Source organism: Helianthus annuus, chromosome 4, assembly GCF_002127325.2.
Source record: "Helianthus annuus cultivar XRQ/B chromosome 4, HanXRQr2.0-SUNRISE, whole genome shotgun sequence".
NCBI classification, from domain to species: Eukaryota; Viridiplantae; Streptophyta; class Magnoliopsida; order Asterales; family Asteraceae; genus Helianthus; species Helianthus annuus.
In genome coordinates, this window is record NC_035436.2 from 199,211,978 (window position 1) to 199,233,523 (window position 21,546).

General features: G+C 39.5%; 1 protein-coding gene and 1 long non-coding RNA gene across 2 annotated transcripts; both read left to right on the top strand.

The window, feature by feature from the left end:
• Positions 1-4,949: 4,949 nt before the first annotated feature.
• On the top strand, positions 4,950-5,684 carry LOC110937844. Its single transcript, XM_022180299.2, has one exon. It carries the CDS (start codon positions 4,950-4,952, stop codon positions 5,682-5,684), a length of 735 nt encoding a protein of 244 aa, XP_022035991.1.
• Positions 5,685-7,807: 2,123 nt separating this feature from the next.
• On the top strand, positions 7,808-9,091 carry LOC118491205. The gene is made up of 3 exons (XR_004890822.1): positions 7,808-8,013; positions 8,476-8,571; positions 8,951-9,091. It is a non-coding gene; the product is annotated as an uncharacterized LOC118491205 (long non-coding RNA).
• The last annotated feature ends 12,455 nt before the right edge of the window (positions 9,092-21,546 follow it).

Consider the following 21,546-nt stretch of genomic DNA (forward strand, 5'->3'; position numbering starts at 1 on the left):
GCGCTTGGCAGTTGCCACTCTTGTTGTCAACATGCCACAACCTTATGTCAGCGTCACATCACCTTTCACTATAACTTGTCTCTTACAACGTGACACATTATAGAAATTCATATCTCTTATGCAACAACAAAAAAAAAAAAAAAATCTAACTAATATTTGATTGGCTAGTGGGAGATAGGGGCCGCACCTCAATGCGTTGTGCATCTTGACAAGAGTGGTAAGCTCTTAACCCCCCTTGTTGCACACTGCTTGCCGAACATACCTTGCCGCATAACACGGAATGGTCCTTGCCGATTTGCCACACCACGCCGAGTGATGTTGATGGGTTTTGCCAAGTGCACTCCCACCACCCTAATATGTGTAAATACTAGTCCACAGGTGGTGACAAAGCATGACAGCATATCAAAAGGTTCGTATAGGATTTATTGTTTTGTTTCAATTTATAAACGTTGTTCTTACAAAAAAGAAAAAAAAAAAAAAAAAAAAAACATCTATAGGTGGTTTACGTGTTGTAATTTAGACAAGAACATGTATGGGTTTACTGGGTTACAATACACTCCTTTATTTGTTTAAAGACTTAAAGACTTGCTTTCAATACTACTCATTACACATGACATATAAACTATGTAATAATCTTAATTTCAAAGTAAAATAAGATAACGGAAGGAGTAACTTATATAAAATATACAGATACATAACGACTTGAATTGATACAGATTTGAAAACTATAAACAAGAAACATTGTTTAATGCTTAAATTAATTTTTGTCGGGTCAAAACTCAAATACTTTAGAACAGTTTTAATGCTTAAATTATTTTTTGACGGGTCAAAACTCAAATACTTTAAAACAAGAATGAGTATGCCGCGGTACATTCTATAGGGTGTGGTATCTCCATTCACCCCCTTTCAAAATATTAAGAGAGAGAAAACAAGGTAGAGATACAGAGAATGGCAGCTCGGGGAGACCGGGGATTATTTCCCGTGGACGCCGAAGGTAGATTGGGAGGGGCGGTGTTCCCTGACGGGAAACCACCACATCACCACCCCGTTTGTTGGAATTTCAAGTTAATAAAACCGACTTGGCGTTCAAGGCTCAAGGAGGGTTTTTAAGAGTGGATAATTATAGATTATTAAATGTGAGAATGATTTAATAATTAGTTATAATTATTGTTAGAGATAGAATTACATAGCCTGTGGATCACGGATCCTCAAGTGTAGCATGGATTACGGGTCCTCAGTTCAGTTTGAATTAAGGATCCTCATTATTATTCTAACTTAACAATTGTTTCCATCACCTTTTGGCTTGTTTTGCAGGTATGTTTCGAAGAAGACTTATTCCATGCGAGATTCCAGGGGAATATGCTCTACATTTTCAACATGTGCACGAGCTAGTTACCGTTAATGGTGATCGTGGATGATGGGCAGATTTTTCGGATAGTTAGTTAGGATATTTTTAGCTAAGATTAAAGGGGTATTGAGCTTATTTTAGAAACACTTTTGCACTCTGTTTACGTACAACACTTCTGCTACTCTCTTTCTCGAACGCACACACTAGAACTCATTGTATCAGGTTCAATACTTCCGAAGTTGTAAACTTGTTTATTCAATATACTTGATAGTGATAGTTTTCACTATCCGAGGTTTTTTGTACCGGAGATCATACATTGATCAAGGGCTTTTTCCTCGTATAAATCCTTGTGTTCAACATTGATTTCATTCATTCATTCATTTTTTATTCATTTAATCATAAAACCAAGCATCACATCTCATAAAATCGGATTTGGTTGCATTATACTTGTGTGATTTTTGACCAAAACAACAATCATTTCCTAGTTAATTGATTAGATAATTATCTAGCATTCTAAACGAGTTAGGTTTAGATGTTTATAGGATAATTACATGAGCAATCCAAGTATAAGTCTAATGTGATATGTTAGCTTATAAATATCATGTATTGGATATTCTGAATTGTAAAAATCAAGTTTTTGAGTAGTTTTCTTGATCAAATAATATTATGGGTGTTAGTCATAATTTTTACGTTCGTTTGAATATGGATTGAGACTTGACCGTTCACTTCCCCGCTCCCACACCCCAGTATCTTAGCAATATCATCAAAGCTTATACTTGAAATAAAGGTTACTTATATTATGAAAACTATATATAAACTTGTTTAAACCTTGATCGAAGGCCTTGGGACTCAAAATACTTGCCTTAACTAATCAACTATTTGAATTATGATAATTTTTTTTTTTCAACGGCTAGATGTTACACTCCTCGAATATTGAACCTATGACATTCTCCTATTTAAACACCTAGAGGGGTTTCCCTTGGACCAAAGCCTTAATATCTGATAATTTGTTATAATCAATCATCTTAACCATATAATACAAATACGTACACAGTTAAACTAAGTTTAGGCTTCTATTGCGTAATCAATCTAATGAAATTAAACATTCAAACCTATAAACTGGAACAAGTTGATAGCTTAAATAACTAAATGTGATTAATGAACATACTCGTATGGTGATTTCAGAAAAGCAATAATTAGAACTTGCTCATAAAATTTTTACAATTCAAAGCTTGGGCTTTTTTCCTATCATAAAATTTCTTACAATATATGCAAAAACACGAGAACAATAAATAGTGTTAATAAACTGTCATAGAAACATTATTTGATTTTATATGTCTACCCACGATGACAAGAAATTAACCATGTTTGCTAGACCATGCTAACTCTCCCTAGATATTACGATTATATGTGTATGTGTTTACCTCATTGAAGCTATGCATAACACTTGGGGCTTCACGTTATTTATATATTTATCATCTAAATCTTTAATGAGGTGGCTATTTATATATATTTTAAACGGCAAGTTTGGATCACTACAACTAAAGTATCATCGTGCCACTAGTGGAACCACCCGATCATATCTATCTCCAATTCAGGAGGAAACTTAATAAATATGGGAAAAACTCCTCTTGTGGGAATCGAACACATGACTTGTCAGTCCCAAAATCTTATCTCACCCCTAAGATGCCACTAGGCTATAAAGCCATGAAGTATATTTCAACTACAACATATTAAAGATCAAATTTTATAAAGGTTAATTCATGTTCAATCGTATCTAAAATAGATTATGCAAATATATAAAATTTACTACCTCAAAAATTGAAGTTATATTACTTTAACGGTATAACTTACTACTACTACTGCTACTGCTGTTGCTGCTCATTCCACTCCTCATTTTACACTCAATCAGGGGTTATGGTCAATCACCTTAGGGTGTTTGATTAGGTTAAAAAATAAAAAAATTATGATTGGTTACTGCTACTGCTACTAGTACTAGTACTAGTACTATTACTATTATTACTATTAATATTACTATTATTATTATTATTATAAAAAAAAGATACATAAATAAACATACTAGTATTGGTACCTAACCCATTTTCACAGGCCTTATATGATTCATCATCGACTCTTTACCACTCATGTCCTATCAACTCATTTGGTGAACTAAAACTTACACAAACTTGGCAAGGGACTAACAAGGTATGTAAAACTACATGCACTTCAAGGTCTAGAAACTAATTTTAGTATTTTTAATCATTAAAAAAACAAATAGAATAAAATCCTAGCATATGGGTACCTAACCCATTTTCACCTCTTATATCATTATACAATCATCTATGTCGACTCGTTAACAATCATGTCTTATCAACTCATATAGTGATCCAAAACTTACACAAACTGGAAAACTCTATCAATATATGTACCACATAAGGTCAAAAATATAAATCTAAGTTTTTATTTATTAAAAAAACAAATAGGCTATGTGTTGTGGGATTTAAAACCCCATTTAAGTGGCGATGTTGGCACTTGGGGTACGACACACCGCAATAGGTGCGGCGCCCGACAAGGGCACTGAGGCGGCGGTCGTATATTGTTTTTTTTTAATATTAATTAGTATATAACCCAATGATATTATATGTGAAACATAAAACACTCCATCACCTACGTACATAGATATTACATATATATTTCACGTTACATATACTAAAAACATAGTTCTATACTTTTGTTAGGGTGGAGGGTATGGTCAATCACCCTAGGGTGTTTGAGTGAAATCCTACCCAATAATATTATGTCATGTCAACTCCTCATTCCACTCCCCATTTTGCACTCAATCAGGGGTTATGGTCAATCACCCTAGGGTGTTTGAGTAGATTAAAAAATAAAAAAAAAATTGTGATTGGTTGAAAGGGGTTGGGACCCACCATTAAACCTCCCTCCCTCTACCTTCCCTCCTCTTCCCAAATCAGTGAATATACACCGAAAATTGTTAAATTTCGGTGACTCAAACATGTGGGGGCGGTCACCGATCGGTGACTCCACCTCCCCGCTTCCTATACCCTCCACCCTTAATATTGATTCATTGCCCATGACATTATAGTCTAGTGGTATTTTAGGGGTGAGATAAAGGTTAGGTACCATTAAGTCCCAAGTTTGATTCCCACAAGAGAGTTTTTTCCAGATTTATTGAGTTTTTTTCTGAATTGATGTATAAGCATTATTGTTTATGAGATGAATATAAAGAGATAGTTCCACTGATAAAACGATAATACTTTAATCTTCAGTCATTAATGAGATGAATATAAACAGATAGTTCCACTGATAAAATGATAATACTTTAATCTTCAGTCATTAATCTAAAATTTTCGTTCAAAAAAAAATAATATTGATTCATTCCAAGCCATTTTGTCTCTCCCACCATTTGGTTTTGCTAATGTCACCAATTGCCAATAAATACATCCCTCCCCATACCTAAATCCCTTCACCCACCTTTCTGCCCTCTCCTTAAACTCACCACCACCATCACACCACCGTGTCACAACCCAACCCAACTCCACCACCAACCACCACCACAATCTTTCATAATCACCAAACAATGGGGTGTTGTGTAAGCACAAAAAAACACCCTCCATCTTCTAAACTCCACCAACATCCACCACAACCAATCATCAGAACACCACCACCACCGGTGGTCGACGTAGAAACCGTAAAAGAAGTTTATTCCGAAACTCCAAATCTCATAAAACCAGAATTAGATGACCCCAAAACATACTCAATATCCCGACACAACTCTTACAAATATCATACTCTTGAATACCCATACATCTCGGAGATCGCTAGTACGATGAACGACAACATCTCCACCACATCTTTCGACGACGACGTTAATGACGTGTACCGCCGGAAAGTTGTTAATAAATCGCCGTCCAAGTCAACGAACCGGAGTCAGCTATCTGGAGAGCTTCCGCATGTTCGAAAATCGCCGGTTAGAGGGAAAGAACAAGTACAGTCTCCGGGTCGGGTCAAGTTGGTTCCGCAAACCGGGTTTGGGGCTAGTGACCGCCGGAGTCCGGCTCGTTCGAGGTCTCCGGCAAAACGTACGGCGGTGAGAGGTGGTGGTGGTGGTGGTGGGAGGAGTGAGATTGGACGAAGTTTGTCGGGTAGGATGACCGGGAAGTCTCCGGGTCGGGTTGGGTCCGATTTGCATGAGAGGGTCCGGAAACCCGAATTGCGATCGGGTCGGGGGAGTGATAGATTTACGAGTGTTGCAAATAAGAATGAATCACTTGATAATCCACTTGTATCGTTGGAGTGTTTTATTTTTCTTTAGAAATATTAATTTTAGTAATGGTGTAAGAATTGTAATTTTGTGTAATCATAATGTGACATAATATGTAATTTTAAGTTAGTTTTGTGTTGAACCATGTACTACTATTATAATAACCTACGTCTTTTCAATTGATCGTTTGAGGGATTATCATTTACTTGTGGAAACGACATAGGTAAAATTGCATAAGCGCTTAAATTGTCGTTATCTCATGCGTTGCCACATCATGCGTATGATTTAGACTCATTGGAAGAGTGACCCAAGTGTCGAACATTGTGGTAGTAGGAAGTATAAACACTTTTAGCACGCACTACACAAGGCCTCCAAAAGATAAGCAAAAGTCACTAGGAACTCACACGTGTAATTATGAGAAAACCCGAAGCCTAAATATCTTGGTCGTGTATTCTCCCATCACCAAGTCATGTTGTGTGGCAACACTTTCCTTGACAACACACTCATTGTGTGGCTCTACTTTGACATCTTGGCTTAAAGGGGCACTCATCTTGGAAGAAATATAACATGCATTGACCATTTCCCCTATATCAACTCTTTGTTCTCCATGCAAAATATAACATGCATTGACATCTTGGCTTAAAGGGGTACTCATTTTGGTTTTGCAATTTAAAAGGGGGTTGTGGTGAAGCTTGTTGCCCGTTTACCCACCACTTGTTTGTAATTTGTTAATTTGGCATTTCAATAAAGATGTCAAAATTTAACCAAAAAAAAATGCAAAAATACATTCAAGCACGTTAACACATTGTTTTATTCTAATTAGGGGAGTGCCTCGATTTCCAACGACTATGGTAGCAACGACTATAAATACTTCATGCACATAAAACACCTTTAATCGTTAGCACACTTCAAAAGATAAGCAAGAACAACAATTAGATCCACGCTTTAAAAGATGTTCCTAAATGAACCCTAATGGCCAAATGTATTTGTACATGTATGACTATCTGATTCTTAAATTATTAACGAAGTCCATTTATTCTTCTTAAACTTATTCTAATGATGTGTGAATGTTTACCAATTTAATCTTTTTTTTTTTTGTATAATTGTGATTACTTGTTTAGCGATCATTAACAACCTTAATCCTAAGATAATAAAAGAGCATATATATATATATGTGTGTGTGTGTTTGCAATTTTTCCTAACAAATAAAATGAGAGAAACCTTATCTTATGGACAACTTTTATTGTAGTTTATATTTTATTTATATATATATATATATATATTCTAGTTTGGGTGCAGTTAGATTTTGTATACAACCAAAAATGATCTAGTCCAGAGCAATAATGGTTCAAGAAGTTATTAGGACGAGAATGACATTTCCCTATAAAGAATGATCATTGTTTGTATATTATGCATTAAATGGTGTACATTACTAATAGGATGTAAAGTTGTTATCAAAGTGTATTGATCAATGGAATGGTTGGTAGATGAATTCAAGTGAGATCACATTTATGGATGGTCAAGCTCCATGTTACCTATTAATATGGGAATTGGAATATACAACTAAATGCCAACAAGTAAATGCATTGATAAGACAAAAATATAGGAGTTCAAAGTCTTTATAGTTTTTAGATTAAAAAAATACAAGCGTTGAGGGGGCGTATAATTTGGATAGGGCCGGGTTGAGGCGAGTAGCGGTGGGTTGGACGGCTACACCACCGCAACCTCTGAGTAAAGAGTGTCCCTCTACCCTAAGACCACGTGTTATGGTAGTCTCAGGACATAAGATCGGTGTTAAACACCACCTCATAGGACATGACTGACGGTGGGGGGGGGGGGTAACAAACCTGAGAGGTGGGAAGGCGGTGGGCCCCAAGATAACTAACCAACGAGATTGTTTATAGTGAAACCATTACACACTCTAGTAATAGTCACTTTTTTATTTGACAGTGAAAATAAGTGAAAGTTTAAAAATTAGCCTAATCTATATCTGATAATAGAGAAACTGAATGAATAGTAACTGACTGCTGGTGTCAACCATCTATTGGGCCAACCTTTTACATGCCACATGTACGGGCTTCATCAATCGCGCTTGCCACGCATCCAAAACCCACTAAAAAACCCACCGCCCTGTTCTCCGTTGTTCACAAACCCGTCACGCATGAAAACTAACAGAGAGAAAGTGGGGGCGACACAAAGAAGAGAGAGCGCATGAAGGAACATCGTCAACACCCAAGCCCTCCTGACGTCCATTATACCCCGGCGATAACAACGGTTGTTTCTAGGGTTTTGAGACACGGCGGCGGCTTTGAGGTACGCTGCTGATGACGACGGTGATGGTGGATTCAAGGTGACAGTGAGGGTTTACAACTGATTCGAGGTAATTTGATTTTTTCGGTGTGTTTCGATTTCGATTATTACAGATAGTCTGCTGCTGTTACAATCGACAATTGAGGAGCAGTTGATATTGAGAGCGATTAAGGAGGAGTGTTGTTGGGAGAGTCACATGGTTTTTTTGTTATTTAGTTGATTTTGATACCAACTGTTTCAAATTTAGGTGCTAAATTTCATCATTACATTCACTTTTTAGCTAAATGTTCATGATTTATATTTCATTTGTTTCAAAAATTATATACGATGTATGCATTGAGTTTTGAGATATAAATGATTAGCAATGTTTCTAGAACTATTTAATAGTAAGTTCGTCAATTGGTTGGTTAAAGTATTTTCTCAACTTTCGAATATCATTTGCAAATACATCATATTTAGGTTATTTAGTTAGAAATTAGAATCCTTTCTTTGTAAAATGTTTGGACGCATTTGATTTTTGTGATTTGCATAGGTTGTTTGTGCTGCCAAGCAAGTGAAAAAGGTGATCCAACGAAATCAAACGACAACGATTTCAACGCTAGATCGGGACTTTTTCCCGTGATACCTGGTACATATATATTATTACTAAAAATCTAATTTCATTCATTCAGTAATGGAAAATCACTTTTAAAAAGCACATCTAAACACCCACTTACATGTCACCGTTTGTACACATTTGTTTATAGTTTGGTCGATTTGAGTTAGTTGTGATTCACCTTGGTATATGTGAACCGTAATGGGTCAAATGAGTAAGATCTATGGATTACCTAAGAAGGAAACAAGCCAAACGTGTTAAGTTTCGCCTAAAGAGTTAATCCCGAGTCCCGACTATTATTGCTACATATACGCCCCATAACATGTTTTGAACTTAAAAGTCAAACTGTAGATCTTATTACACAGTGCAAACTATTTGTTTGAGATTTAATGCCATATGTGATCTATTTCAGTTCTTCAGAGGCATTGCGATATCTGACTGGAGTTGAAGGCATGAACTAGCAGTAGCAGAGCTTAAGAGGAAGACATACACCAACATGATATGGTATAAATATGTGTTTCTTCAATAAAACTTTTCGTTTATGTTTCTTCAATGCCCGCTTTGTTTGGTTGAGTCAAATTGTCGGATCATGGGCTTAGTTGCTAGGGTTGTTTTCTACACAGGTGTTCCTGGAGACAAGAATTTGATCATAAATGACAATTTGCTAATGGCTAGAAGATCTGTGGATTCTAATGATGTCTGGGTTCAGCCACCTCATAGTATTGAACTGTTGGTGCTTCAGAGGTGAGTGGCTTAAGTTGAAATTACTCTCAGGTCTAAACCAGAAAAACAAACAGAACCCCAAAAATAAGCATTTGCTAGGCACAACACCAAAGGTTCCACCAGCACCAAATTACACAAAGCACCTTTTGGGATTTTCACACCCTTTACACCATTCTAAACCAGTTGACAATATTGAACCACTTATAGCTTATAATCTGGTACTTTAAATGAGGGTGTTAATTGGGAATTTGGGTCCGAGGGTTAATGAGCGAGAGATCGAGGGTGATTTTCACACCTTTGTTGTTATTAGCAAGTAAGCGTGTTAATTTTATAACAGTTTTTGAAGTTTAAGTTGTTAATGAAGTACTATTTGGTGTAACCTGTTAACATGTGAGGTTATGTTGGGGGAACTGTTAGTATTTTATGTTATTTCGAAGTGGATGTTATTCTGTTTCCAGGTATCGTGATTAAATAAATTTTTGTTATGCTTTATTTGTAGGAGATGAACTAGGGAAAAACACTATGTGATGACGTGCTTAAGTGAACGTCAATTTCCTGATGACGGTGGCAAACGTGGGGCGTGCATTGGTCGATTTCCTGATGACGGTGGCGAACGTGGGGGGTAGCGGGCGTGGGGTGCTGGTGTTAGAATTCTCCTTAAACTCACAAAGAATTGCAACTATATGTTATATCTCAGACTAATATGATAACCAAAGAAGAAAAGCAAGCTTTTTGAGGAGAACATCAACAACCACAACACAGATGCTTTAGTTGCACCAAGTGTTAGGATAGTCAGTTACTTTTTAGTTGTTGGTGCATATTTGTGACAACAGCTTAGATTTGGTCTTTAGATATCTTGTAATTAGTTAAACGATAATCGGTTAGCGGGTTTAGCTTTGTAATCGTGAGATAATAGAGTTTGGGCTAAACTAAACCCACATTGGGTCTAGGGGGACGAATTGGGCTTGTCCATGTAGGAAACCCTAGTCCAACTTGTAAACCTTGTGTTATATAAACAAGGTTAGACATTAGGGTTTAGGTTAATCAGCAAAAACAGTTAGTGTGAGGAATTTCGTGAGAGCATTACTAGCTTGGACGAATTTGATAGTGTTAGGGATCTTGATTGATTGATGATTTATTGGTGAAAAATTGTAGGTCCCCTTGATGTGTATGGATCTTCACAGAATTGTCAATCTGATCAAGAGTGCGGAATCCTCTTGATCAGAATATAGCAGAAAACGTGTAGGAACAGAAATCACTTACAAACCGGGTTTCTATTGATTATCAATCACAAGGAATTACAATCAATCCAAACCCTAACAAACTCAATTTCATCCAAACCCTAAAGCTCTCACGAAATTCTATCTCTCAAACTGTTTTGGCTGATTAACCTAAACCCTAATGTCTAACCTTGTTTATATAACACAAGGTTTACAAGTTGGACTAGGGTTTCCTACATGGACAAGCCCAGTTCGTCCCCCTAGACCCAATGTGGGTTTAGTTTAGCCCAAACTCTATTATCTCACTATTACAAAGCTAAACCCGCTAACTGATTATCGTTTAACTAATTACATGATATCCAAAGACCAAATCTAAGTTGTTGTCACAAATATGCACCAACAAACTCCCCCTTGACAATAGCTTCATAAAAACTTTGTCTTCAGTCTTCTTGAACTTTGTCTTCAGTCTTCTTGCAATCTTCACGTAGTCTTGCACCGTCTTTAGTCTTTGGATAGCTTCAACTTCAATAGCTTCTGTCAGCAACAGACTCCCCCTAAGCTGATGCATCCAATCACCAAATCTTCAACACGTTAGCACTTGAGTAAACTCCAGTTTAGCATTTGCACAGCAATCTTCAAACTCTTCAACTTTGTCTGCAATATAGAAAGGAGGTTCTACCATGTGTAACACCTCGAATTTTTGTGTCCAATAATGTGTTAACACGTGTCATTTGTTTACACGTGGCATTGATATTAAATAAAGGACTAATTTTGACAACCCTTGAAAGAATATAAATTCGAGGGTTATAAATGTCAACAAGGGTACATATACTGCATAGTAACCCTAAATAATGCTTGAACCTTCAAACGAATAAATCATAGATCGTACAGAAGCGAAACGCGAAAGAAAGTGAGAGATTACAAGCTACAGGGGTTAACCGTGTCAACATGTTTAATTATACCTCTGAGTGACCCTTTGACGTTCCCAAGGCTTTGTAACGGTATTGTACACTCACTAAAATATAATATATAAATTTCGCGAAGTTTCGTTATGAAACGAGAAAGTTACGATCGAATTCGTAGAAGAAGGGTTAAAAGCGTCAATAATGAAAGTGAAGGCTTTCTGAATAATTAATAAACTAACCAGGGACTTAACAACGCGGGTAAATAACACGAGGTCCTTAGTTGTAATTAACCGAGGGCCAAACCGCAAAGTTACCCCTTCAAACCCGAAAGGTCAGGTAAATCATTACGAAAGATTTCGTTATTAATTACCAGGATTTCGTAATCATTTCAAAAGATTTTAAAAATCTGAAAAACAGGCCCCTCGCGACCCGCATTGCATTTGTGGTTAAGTTGAGGCGGGCCGCGAGCCTCCTCTTTTACTCGCCTGATATTTAAATCCCAGGCGACCCGCATTAGAAACGCATGGAACTCCCATGTGGGCCGCATTAGACGCCCAGATGCAGAATACTTGTAACTACATGCCTTTTGGAGCCTTTGAACGACCAACAACCAATTAATGGAGCATGGGCGCCCCCTACTCGACCCATAACACTTAGGGACACCTGCCCATCATCCATGATCAGTTGTAGCATGAGTTGTGATGATCTAAAGACCTTTTGAACATTATAAATAGCCACATTGTGAGCATATGTTCACCACACCTCAAACAACTCACCTCTGATCATTCTAAGGCTCCCAAGCATCCATCTTTGCTCTATAAGCAAGAAATAACTTCTGTAAGTCGTTCACAATCAACATGGTCTTGCATTTTCATAGTTATAGCTTATAAACACAACCGTCGTAACTAACGGTTGTCATTACAATAACTTGCAAATGGTTCAGTCTTATGACGGATCAGAAGTAGTTATGAGCTGGTATTTATGTGGGTAATAAACCCCTAAAAGGGTTCCCTCTGATCACCACTCTAACTATGTCAAATATCGAGTCAAACGCGCACTTAAAAAGTCAACAGAAAGTCATTTTGCCGTTTTCTACATAATCTGTAATGTATACGTTATGAAACCTGTTTTGATGTTCATAAAACATGATATTAAGCATATAAACTTGTTTGCGCTCGTTTGAATCGACCATTTGCTATATTAATCCGGTTCGGAGCCGAATGTCGCAAAAGTTTGACTTTTGCTTTGACTTCAGTTCTGACCCGTTTTAGTGAGGTATAGATATGCCTTAGGACCCTCTTAGGACCAGGTCACATGTTGGTATAAACCTCTGTGATCGGTTCATGAGTTATCCGAGTCTTTTACGTGTTTCCGTTAATCGCCTAAAAGTTGACCGTAACGCCATTTTGAAAATAAAACGAGTATTTCGGACACGTGAACGGACCAGAACCTTGCTTACTAAATTATAAGCATGTCCTTAAAGTTTCACGTCAATCCGAGGTCTAGAATGAGAGTTATGCTAATTAGCGCAATTAAAATAAACTTTTGTAATAAACGGCGCAATTAGCATGACGCCTATCTAAACCAAGATTTCGTCACCAAAACTTTTACCCACTGTTATAAATTAATATTTTGGGAATTTTAAAGATTTTTAATAATTTTTTACCTCGCTCATAACCTGCGGTTATGGCTACGGTTCGGTAAATACCGAATATGCCCTTTTCGGCCAAAACTTGAGTTCTACAAAGTCTTTTGACCCGATTCCAGTTGCTACTGATTTTAAATAATAAATAAAGTATTTTAGACTTTATAAACTGTTCGGGAACCTCAGATTTCCTGTAGAACTCGAAAAGCTCTTTAAAAATCTTTAAAATGACCGAAAAGCCCCTACGGGGCATGATATTAACTAAAACTCGTTACGGGCATCACGGGAGGTATCCTACTGATACCACAACCTCTTTAAGGAATATTGACTTAGGAAATAAGCGTAAGACTCTCATGGTTAACCGTTTCGCCTATTGCGCGTACGGTTCGGCTTATGAAACTAGTTTTCATAAATTAGCCGATACGGGTCAGATTATATTATTTGAACCCCAAATTCCAGAGTGTGAACCATAAACCCATATAAAACAAGTCTCTGAACTTGTTGGGTCAGAATCACACTCCGTTCTCGGTTTTCGCCTCTTCGCGCGATTAAACCATATCTATATATATCGGAACCAACCGGTCTAGGCTACGGCTAATATAAGGACCCGTTAGGATTCTAAGAGGTTAATTAAAACCTTCGTTCCAGATTAGGAGCCCCGGTAAAAGCTATCGGCGATTTAATCAAACTAAGGAATAATACTTGCAAAGGTAAATACTTTAACTTATTTCCCCTATATGGGCTTGGGTTACGGTATGTTAATACCGCTTGATTGAGCATTATATTTTTCCATCGCTTAGGTGGTTAATTAAATAATATGATCGGCTCATTTAAACAGTTTTGTTTCTTAAAAGCCTTTGGGGGGTTTAATGACCGTTGTCCCGGATATCCTTGGCATCATTTTACGAAATGGCCACGACCATCGACATCCCGGTGTAGGCGTACACCCGGTATATATTGTCGACATTAAATTAAAAGACGTAGCCGTTGGTTTTTATACTACGGTTTTACGCAATGTGGTGTGTCTGTAAATCTTTAACCTGGCACGACCCGGGCTACTGAACGCATAAAAGAACATGTAAAACGTTCACAAGATTTTAATAATTTTCCCAAGTTATAAAAGAGTTTGTGCCTTGTGCATTCAAATCAATTTTCATAAAGATTTTCAAATGTGTCAGTTGAATGTATTTACCAGTGTAAACTGACGTATTTTCCCCAAAAAGATTAAGTGCAGGTACTATACGAAATGGGCTGGTATTAGCTTCCTAAGCATCACGAATAGTCTCGCAAACTCGATGCCGTATCTGAATGAACAATATTTTATTATTATTTTGATCCGCTGTGGATATATTCGACTTCTGTAATACATTTGATATTACAACCAGAGGTTGAAGTATATATTTATCTTTAAGCTTCCGCTGTGCATTTATATAATTTTGTGGTTTGACTATATTGTTGCCAACATCGTCACGGTAATCCCCCACCGGGCCCACTGGTGAGACACGTGGAAATCGGGGTGTGACAGGTTGGTATCAGAGCCAACATTGAGTGAATTAAACACTATCCTAATATGTTTAATCTCAATGACACAATTGCACATACTTGAGTCTAGACAAGAACTTAGGACAAATTCGAATTGTTATTCCAATTTTGTCTTTTTCTTTTATTATTGGAATTTAAAGTTTTATAAAGCAGGAAAATGCCACCTGTTATATTCCGAGGAAGAGGAAGGGGAAGAAGAGGCAGAGGAGATATCGTGACACATCACGATAACGAAGCTGGACCATCAGGTACAAGACATCCTTCAATGACAAGGAGCGAAGAACCACAACGACGAAGAGATCTTTACGAACCCGCGAGGCATTCCACCTCGCACAGCTCGACGCCATCCTACCGGCACTCCTTTGGGCCAAACTCAGAGAATGATCCCAACAACCCACAACCTTCCTTCATACCTCTACAACGTTCGGTATCGCACCGAAATTACGACGACCCTACTCCATACTTCATAGGTCAGTTTAATCCGGCTGACTACATACAGGAACCTTCAGGTTTTGTTCCACTAGGGCCACAAGATCACTTCTCCGAGGATCACATGGACGAAGATACTGATCCAACAGAACCTGCTCGTGGTACGCCCACGCATCCGATAGAAATCTCTGATGGGTCATCCTTCCATGGCACACCCTATCAAGGGCCAGACAGTTTCCAAGCGTTGTTCGACCGACATGAGTGGTACTACACGCCACCTCAACAGACATCACAACAACCGCGACATCCACAGGATTCCTCTGAGGATTCACGCTTTGAGGCAGTTACGCCACCACCTCCGCCACCGGCGCAACCAGTAATGCCTGATCCACCGAGGCGTAGGAGGACAAATGCTCGGATGTCCACACGAGGAGGAGGGGGTATCCACTTCAGCACCCCTCGACACTCTAGTAGTAGCCACTATCCGCCACTACAAGAAGAAGGACCTTCAAGTCCTATACAGGAGGCGAACTCCGCACCAGCTGCACCAAATTCGCCACCATTTGGGTATGACCAACCCATACCTGCTTACACGGGTCCAACGGCTTACAACCCGTTCGAACCGTCACAAGCACAATACAACTACAATTATGAACGCGACCCATATGTGGTGTCGGCCAGATATAATGCGCGCTACCCTGACGGAGCTCATGGGAACATGGGACCCCCGGACTACTCAGCTCATGGGTATCCAATACCTCCCAGACCCCCAGTTCCGCAACACGCGCCACAACCACGATTCTCTCCTTCTGAACAGGAAGAGATACTCCATCGACTAGATCGTGTGGAGAGAGAGTTCGAAGAAGAGAAAAAGAGCCACCGAGGATTTCTCAAAGGCTTGGCGAACCTACTAAAGGGCAAAAAGAAGAAACGTGACCATTAGCCCTTAATAGTTGTACTAATGTAATTTCTACTTTGAAATAAGTCCCTGCGTGGACACTTATCGTATTTCAGTCCCTACGTGGACTTATCTTTAGTCCTTACATGGACACCTATCTTGTATTAGTCCCTGCGTGGACTTGTCACTTATTTTAAACCTCTATGGAGGTATGTACTATTTGAAATACCCGTTTAGGGCAATATGTAATTGTATTCAAGATTATGGAATGTATGTTATGAGTTTTGTTTTAATATGTATGAAATAAATCAAAACCAATCCTTTTAAATTGATCTGCCTAAATAAAGAATCTTACGAGTGAAACCTAGCCTGGTGTCTTTTAAGATCCGGTCAAGATGGTAGGACTTAATTAAAAGATTCAGATTCCCTGTTAACCGCTGCAAGCACGATTGACATTCAGGGCAGATGTGATTCGTTAAAATCACGCACGTCATTCTTATACAGTAATCCTTTAAGGATTTCAAAACCCAACTAAATGATTTATAAATCGTGGGTTAAATCACCAACGAAGGTGATCAATTATATTAAAACATCCATTAGTGATGTAGTGCCTACGGGCCAATCATATTAAACCATCCATTTGTGATGTAGTGCCTACGGGCCAACCCTATTAAAACATCCATTAGTGATGTAGTGCCTACGGGCCAATCATATTGAGACATCCATTAGTGATGTAGTGCCTACGGGCCAACCATATTGAAACATCCATTAGAGGTGTAGTGCCTATGGGCCATAATAATTGTCTTATAAAGACAAAAGGCAGTGGTGGTCTATGACTCTCTGTCAGAAAGAGATAAAAGAACTACGGTTCAAATCTCTATGCCTTTGATTCTCTGAAATCTCGGCTAATAATATAAAACATCCTCGTAATTAGGCTTTATGCCGCCAATGTTATTGATATAACTAAAATAGGATATATTCAAATCCTAAGATTTAATGAGTAATAAGTTAACCAAATATGGTCTCTGTTACCATGGTTGACAAATTGTCATGAAAGACAATTATATAATGAACTTCTAAAATTTTGTCATCTTCTGTAACAGATTCAAGTTACAATGGCGGATCCCAACGGAGAGAATAACCATACTAATGATGACTACGACAATGCGCCAGTGCATCTGACAGGCGCACAGCTAAAGGCTCTGATTGACAATGCTGTTCAGGCAGCTCTTGATCGTCAATATACTGAGTCCCAAGGCAGAACCGTATCAAAACCACCCTCTAAACCAAAGACACACTCCAAACCACCCTCTCAACCCAAGAAAGATGACGACAAACACTCGTCCACTGAGAACAGCGTTCATCGCGATAGAGAATATACTGATGCATCAAATGCTAAGGGTTGCACTTACAAATACTTTGTATCTTGTAAGCCCCGGGAATTTACAGGGGAGAAAGGTGCTGTTGATTGTATCACCTGGCTAGATGAGATGGACACTATTGTGGACATCAGCGGGTGTGCAGAGAAGGATGTGGTGAAGTATGTGTCCCAGTCATTTAAGGGCGAGGCCCTGGCGTGGTGGAGAGCGTTGGTGCAGGCATCAGGTAAGTCTGCTTTGTACAAGATGACATGGGAGGAATTTATTGCTCTCATTAAGGAAAACTACTGCCCTCAGCATGAGGTTGAGAAGATCGAGGCTGACTTTGTGTCACTGGTAATGACGAACCTGGACTGCCAGGCATATTTGACGAGCTTCAATACGATGTCTCGCCTGGTCCCATACCTTGTGACACCAGAACCCAGAAGAATCGCCCGTTTCATTGGGGGATTAGAGCCTGCAATAAAGGCTAGCGTAAAGGCCTCTCGGCCGACGACCTTCAGGTCGGTTACTGACCTCTCCTTGTCTCTAACTTTAGATGCTGTCCGTCTGAGGACACTAAGGAGCAAGGAGGCTGAGAAGAGGAAACGTGAGGATGATACCTCGCGGAGGTCAGGGAAAAAGCACCGTGGAAACGGTGATGGCAAAAAGGGGTCGGAGGAGAAGAAAGATGGGCAAGCTGGTGAAAGGCCCAACTGCAAAATCTGCAAGAAACCCCACTCTGGGAAGTGCAGGTTTGCATCGGATTCACAGTCACAACCAAAGACTTTTTCCTGTGGACTATGCAAGTCCAAGGATCATAAGACTGTGGATTGCAAGAAAATCAAGGACGCAACCTGCTTCGGTTGCAATGAAAAGGGGCGTATCAAGAGCAACTGCCCTAAGAATGCCAGGAAACCGGAGGAGACAAAGAAGACTAACGCTAGAGTCTTCCGCATGGATGCAAAGGAGGCAGTACAGAACAACAATGTGCTTACAGGTACTTTTCTCGTAAATAATATATTTGCAAGAGTACTTTTCGATTCTGGCGCTGATAAGTCCTTTGTAGACCAAAAGTTTTGTAAACTATTGAACATGCCGATCAAAACCCTAGATATGAAATACGAGGTAGAGTTAGCAGACGGCACGATAGAAACCGTCTCCATTGTTCTAGAAGGATGTGAAATGTCCATTAAGAACCATTCTTTTCCTCTATCTCTACTTCCCTTCAAACTAGCGGGTTTCGACATTGTTCTAGGCATGGACTGGTTATCCCGTAATCAGGCCCAAATCATTTGCGGCAAAAGGCACATAGTATTAAAGACTCCGAGTGGTGAATCGCTTACCATTCGAGGAGATACGCAGTACGGATTGCCCGAGGACGTATCTATGCTCAAAGCTTCTAGGTTTTTGAACAGAGGCTGCGTAATTTACATGGCTCAGGTGATAATAGAAGAACCTAAGCCGAAGATCGAGGATCTTCCTGTCATTTCTGAATACCCCGAGGTTTTTCCTGAAGAACTACCTGGTTTGCCACCAGATAGACAAGTGGAGTTCAGAATAGACATCATTCCTGGAGCGGCTCCGATAGCAAGAGCACCTTACAGGCTAGCTCCAACGGAAATGAAAGAACTGAGGACCCAGTTGGATGAACTGCTGGCGAAGGGTTTTATCAGACCTAGTTCATCTCCCTGGGGAGCACCAGTCCTATTCGTAAAGAAGAAGGACGGATCGATGCGGTTGTGCATCGACTATCGAGAGCTAAATAAAGTTACCATAAAGAATAGATATCCTTTGCCGAGGATCGATGATCTGTTCGACCAGCTGCAAGGAGCAAACTATTTCTCGAAGATCGACTTGAGATCGGGTTATCATCAGCTAAGGGTCAGAGATGAGGGAAGCACCTCCGTTGCATTCTCGAATTACTACAGCGTGAGAAACTCTACGCCAAATTCTCGAAGTGTGAATTTTGGCTACGAGAGGTTCAGTTTTTAGGTCACGTTGTGAGTGAGCGTGGTATCCAAGTGGATCCCGCTAAGGTAGAGGCAGTCATGAACTGGCAAGAGCCAAAGACGCCTACCGAAATTCGTAGTTTCCTGGGATTAGCAGGATACTACCGGAGGTTTATTGAAAATTTTTCAAGGATTGCTGCGCCCTTGACTTCCCTAACCAAGAAGAAAGAAAAGTTTATTTGGGGCCCGATGAATTCGTAGTTTACTGCGATGCATCACACACGGGCATGGGGTGTGTGCTTATGCAGAAGGGCAAGGTTATTGCCTACGCTTCACGACAATTAAAGGTGCACGAAAAGAATTACACCACCCATGATTTGGAGTTGGGTGCCGTTGTATTTGCACTAAAATTGTGGAGGCATTACCTTTATGGTATTAAATTTGTGATTTATTCTGATCACAAAAGCCTCCAGCACCTGTTCAACCAGAAGGAGTTGAACATGAGGCAGCGTCGTTGGATGGAAACCTTGAATGACTATGATTGCGAGATCAGGTACCATCCCGGCAAGGCGAATGTAGTCGCTGATGCCTTAAGCAGGAAAGAAAGGGTAAAACCTATTCGAATCAATGCCAAGAGCATTGAGGTCAAGAACAATTTAATTGAAAAGATATTAGCTGCACAGCGAGAGGCTGTGTTGGAAGCTAATTATCCTGATGAAAAGTTAGGAGTAACTGAGGAGCAGTTGACTCTTAGCAAGGATGGAATCCTTAGACTGAACGGACGTATATGGGTTCCGATTTATGGAGGACTACGAGATGTTATCCTCCAGGAAGCCCATAGTTCCAATTATTCTGTCCATCCTGGTGCAGACAAGATGTATCAAGATTTAAAGGCGAACTATTGGTGGATAGGCTTGAAAAAGTCTGTAGCCGCCCACGTAGCAAAGTGCTTGACTTGTGCTCAAGTCAAAGCCGAGCACCAAAAGCCGTCTGGCTTGCTACAACAGCCTGAACTTCCCGAGTGGAAGTGGGAATGCGTAACTATGGACTTCGTAACCAAGTTACCCAAAACCAGGAAAGGAAACGATACAATATGGGTCATAGTCGATAGGCTGACTAAATCAGCTCATTTTCTACCCATCAAGGAGACGTATAGCTCCGATATGTTAGCCCAACTTTATGTTGATAAGATTGTAGCCTTACACGGCATACCTGTGACTATTATCTCGGACAGGGATACCAGGTACACGTCTCATTTCTGGAAGAGTTTCCAGCAATCTTTGGGCACGCGTTTAAACTTTAGTACGGCTTACCATCCACAGACGGACGGTCAAAGTGAGCGTACCATCCAAACGCTAGAAGACATGCTTCGTGCATGTGCAATCGATTTAGGCGGTAACTGGGATAAGAATCTACCCCTGATCGAATTCTCCTACAATAATAGCTACCACACCAGCATAAAGGCTGCGCCTTTCGAGGCATTATACGGTAGGAAATGTAGATCGCCTGTTTGTTGGGCGGAAGTAGGAGAGGTCCAATTATCAGGACCAGAGATTGTTTTCCAGACAACGGACAAGATTGTCCAGATCTGGGAGCGTCTCAAGGCTGCCCGCGATAGGCAGAAAAGCTACGCCGATCCAAAACGTAAGGATCTTCACTTCGAAGTAGGTGAAAAAGTGTTGCTTAAGGTATCACCCTGGAAGGGGGTGATGCGTTTCGGCAAGAAAGGCAAACTGAGTCCGAGATACATAGGACCTTTTGAGGTCATTGAACGGGTTGGGTCAGTCGCCTATAAGTTGAACTTGCCTGAAGAGCTCAATGGAATTCACAATGTGTTCCACATCTGCAATCTCAAAAAGTGCTTCGCCGATGAATCATTGGTGATTCCACACACAGATGTGCATATAGATGAGAGCTTAAAGTTTATAGAAAAACCTTTGTCGATTGAAGATCGACAGGTGAAGAAACTTCGAAGAAAGCACGTACCGATTGTAAAAGTCAAATGGGATGCTCGTAGAGGTCCCGAATATACGTGGGAAGTCGAAGACACAATGAAAGAAAAATACCCCTATTTATTTGAGTAAATCTCGGGTCGAGATTTATTTTAAGGGGGTGAGGATGTAACACCTCGAATTTTTGTGTCCAATAATGTGTTAACACGTGTCATTTGTTTACACGTGGCATTGATATTAAATAAAGGACTAATTTTGACAACCCTTGAAAGAATATAAATTCGAGGGTTATAAATGTCAACAAGGGTACATATACTGCATAGTAACCCTAAATAATGCTTGAACCTTCAAACGAACAAATCATAGATCGTACAGAAGCGAAAC

Bases quoted from the DNA above. Each gene is read 5' to 3' on its own strand.
- LOC110937844 (XM_022180299.2), top strand. From the start codon at position 4,950: ATGGGGTGTTGTGTAAGCACAAAAAAACACCCTCCATCTTCTAAACTC.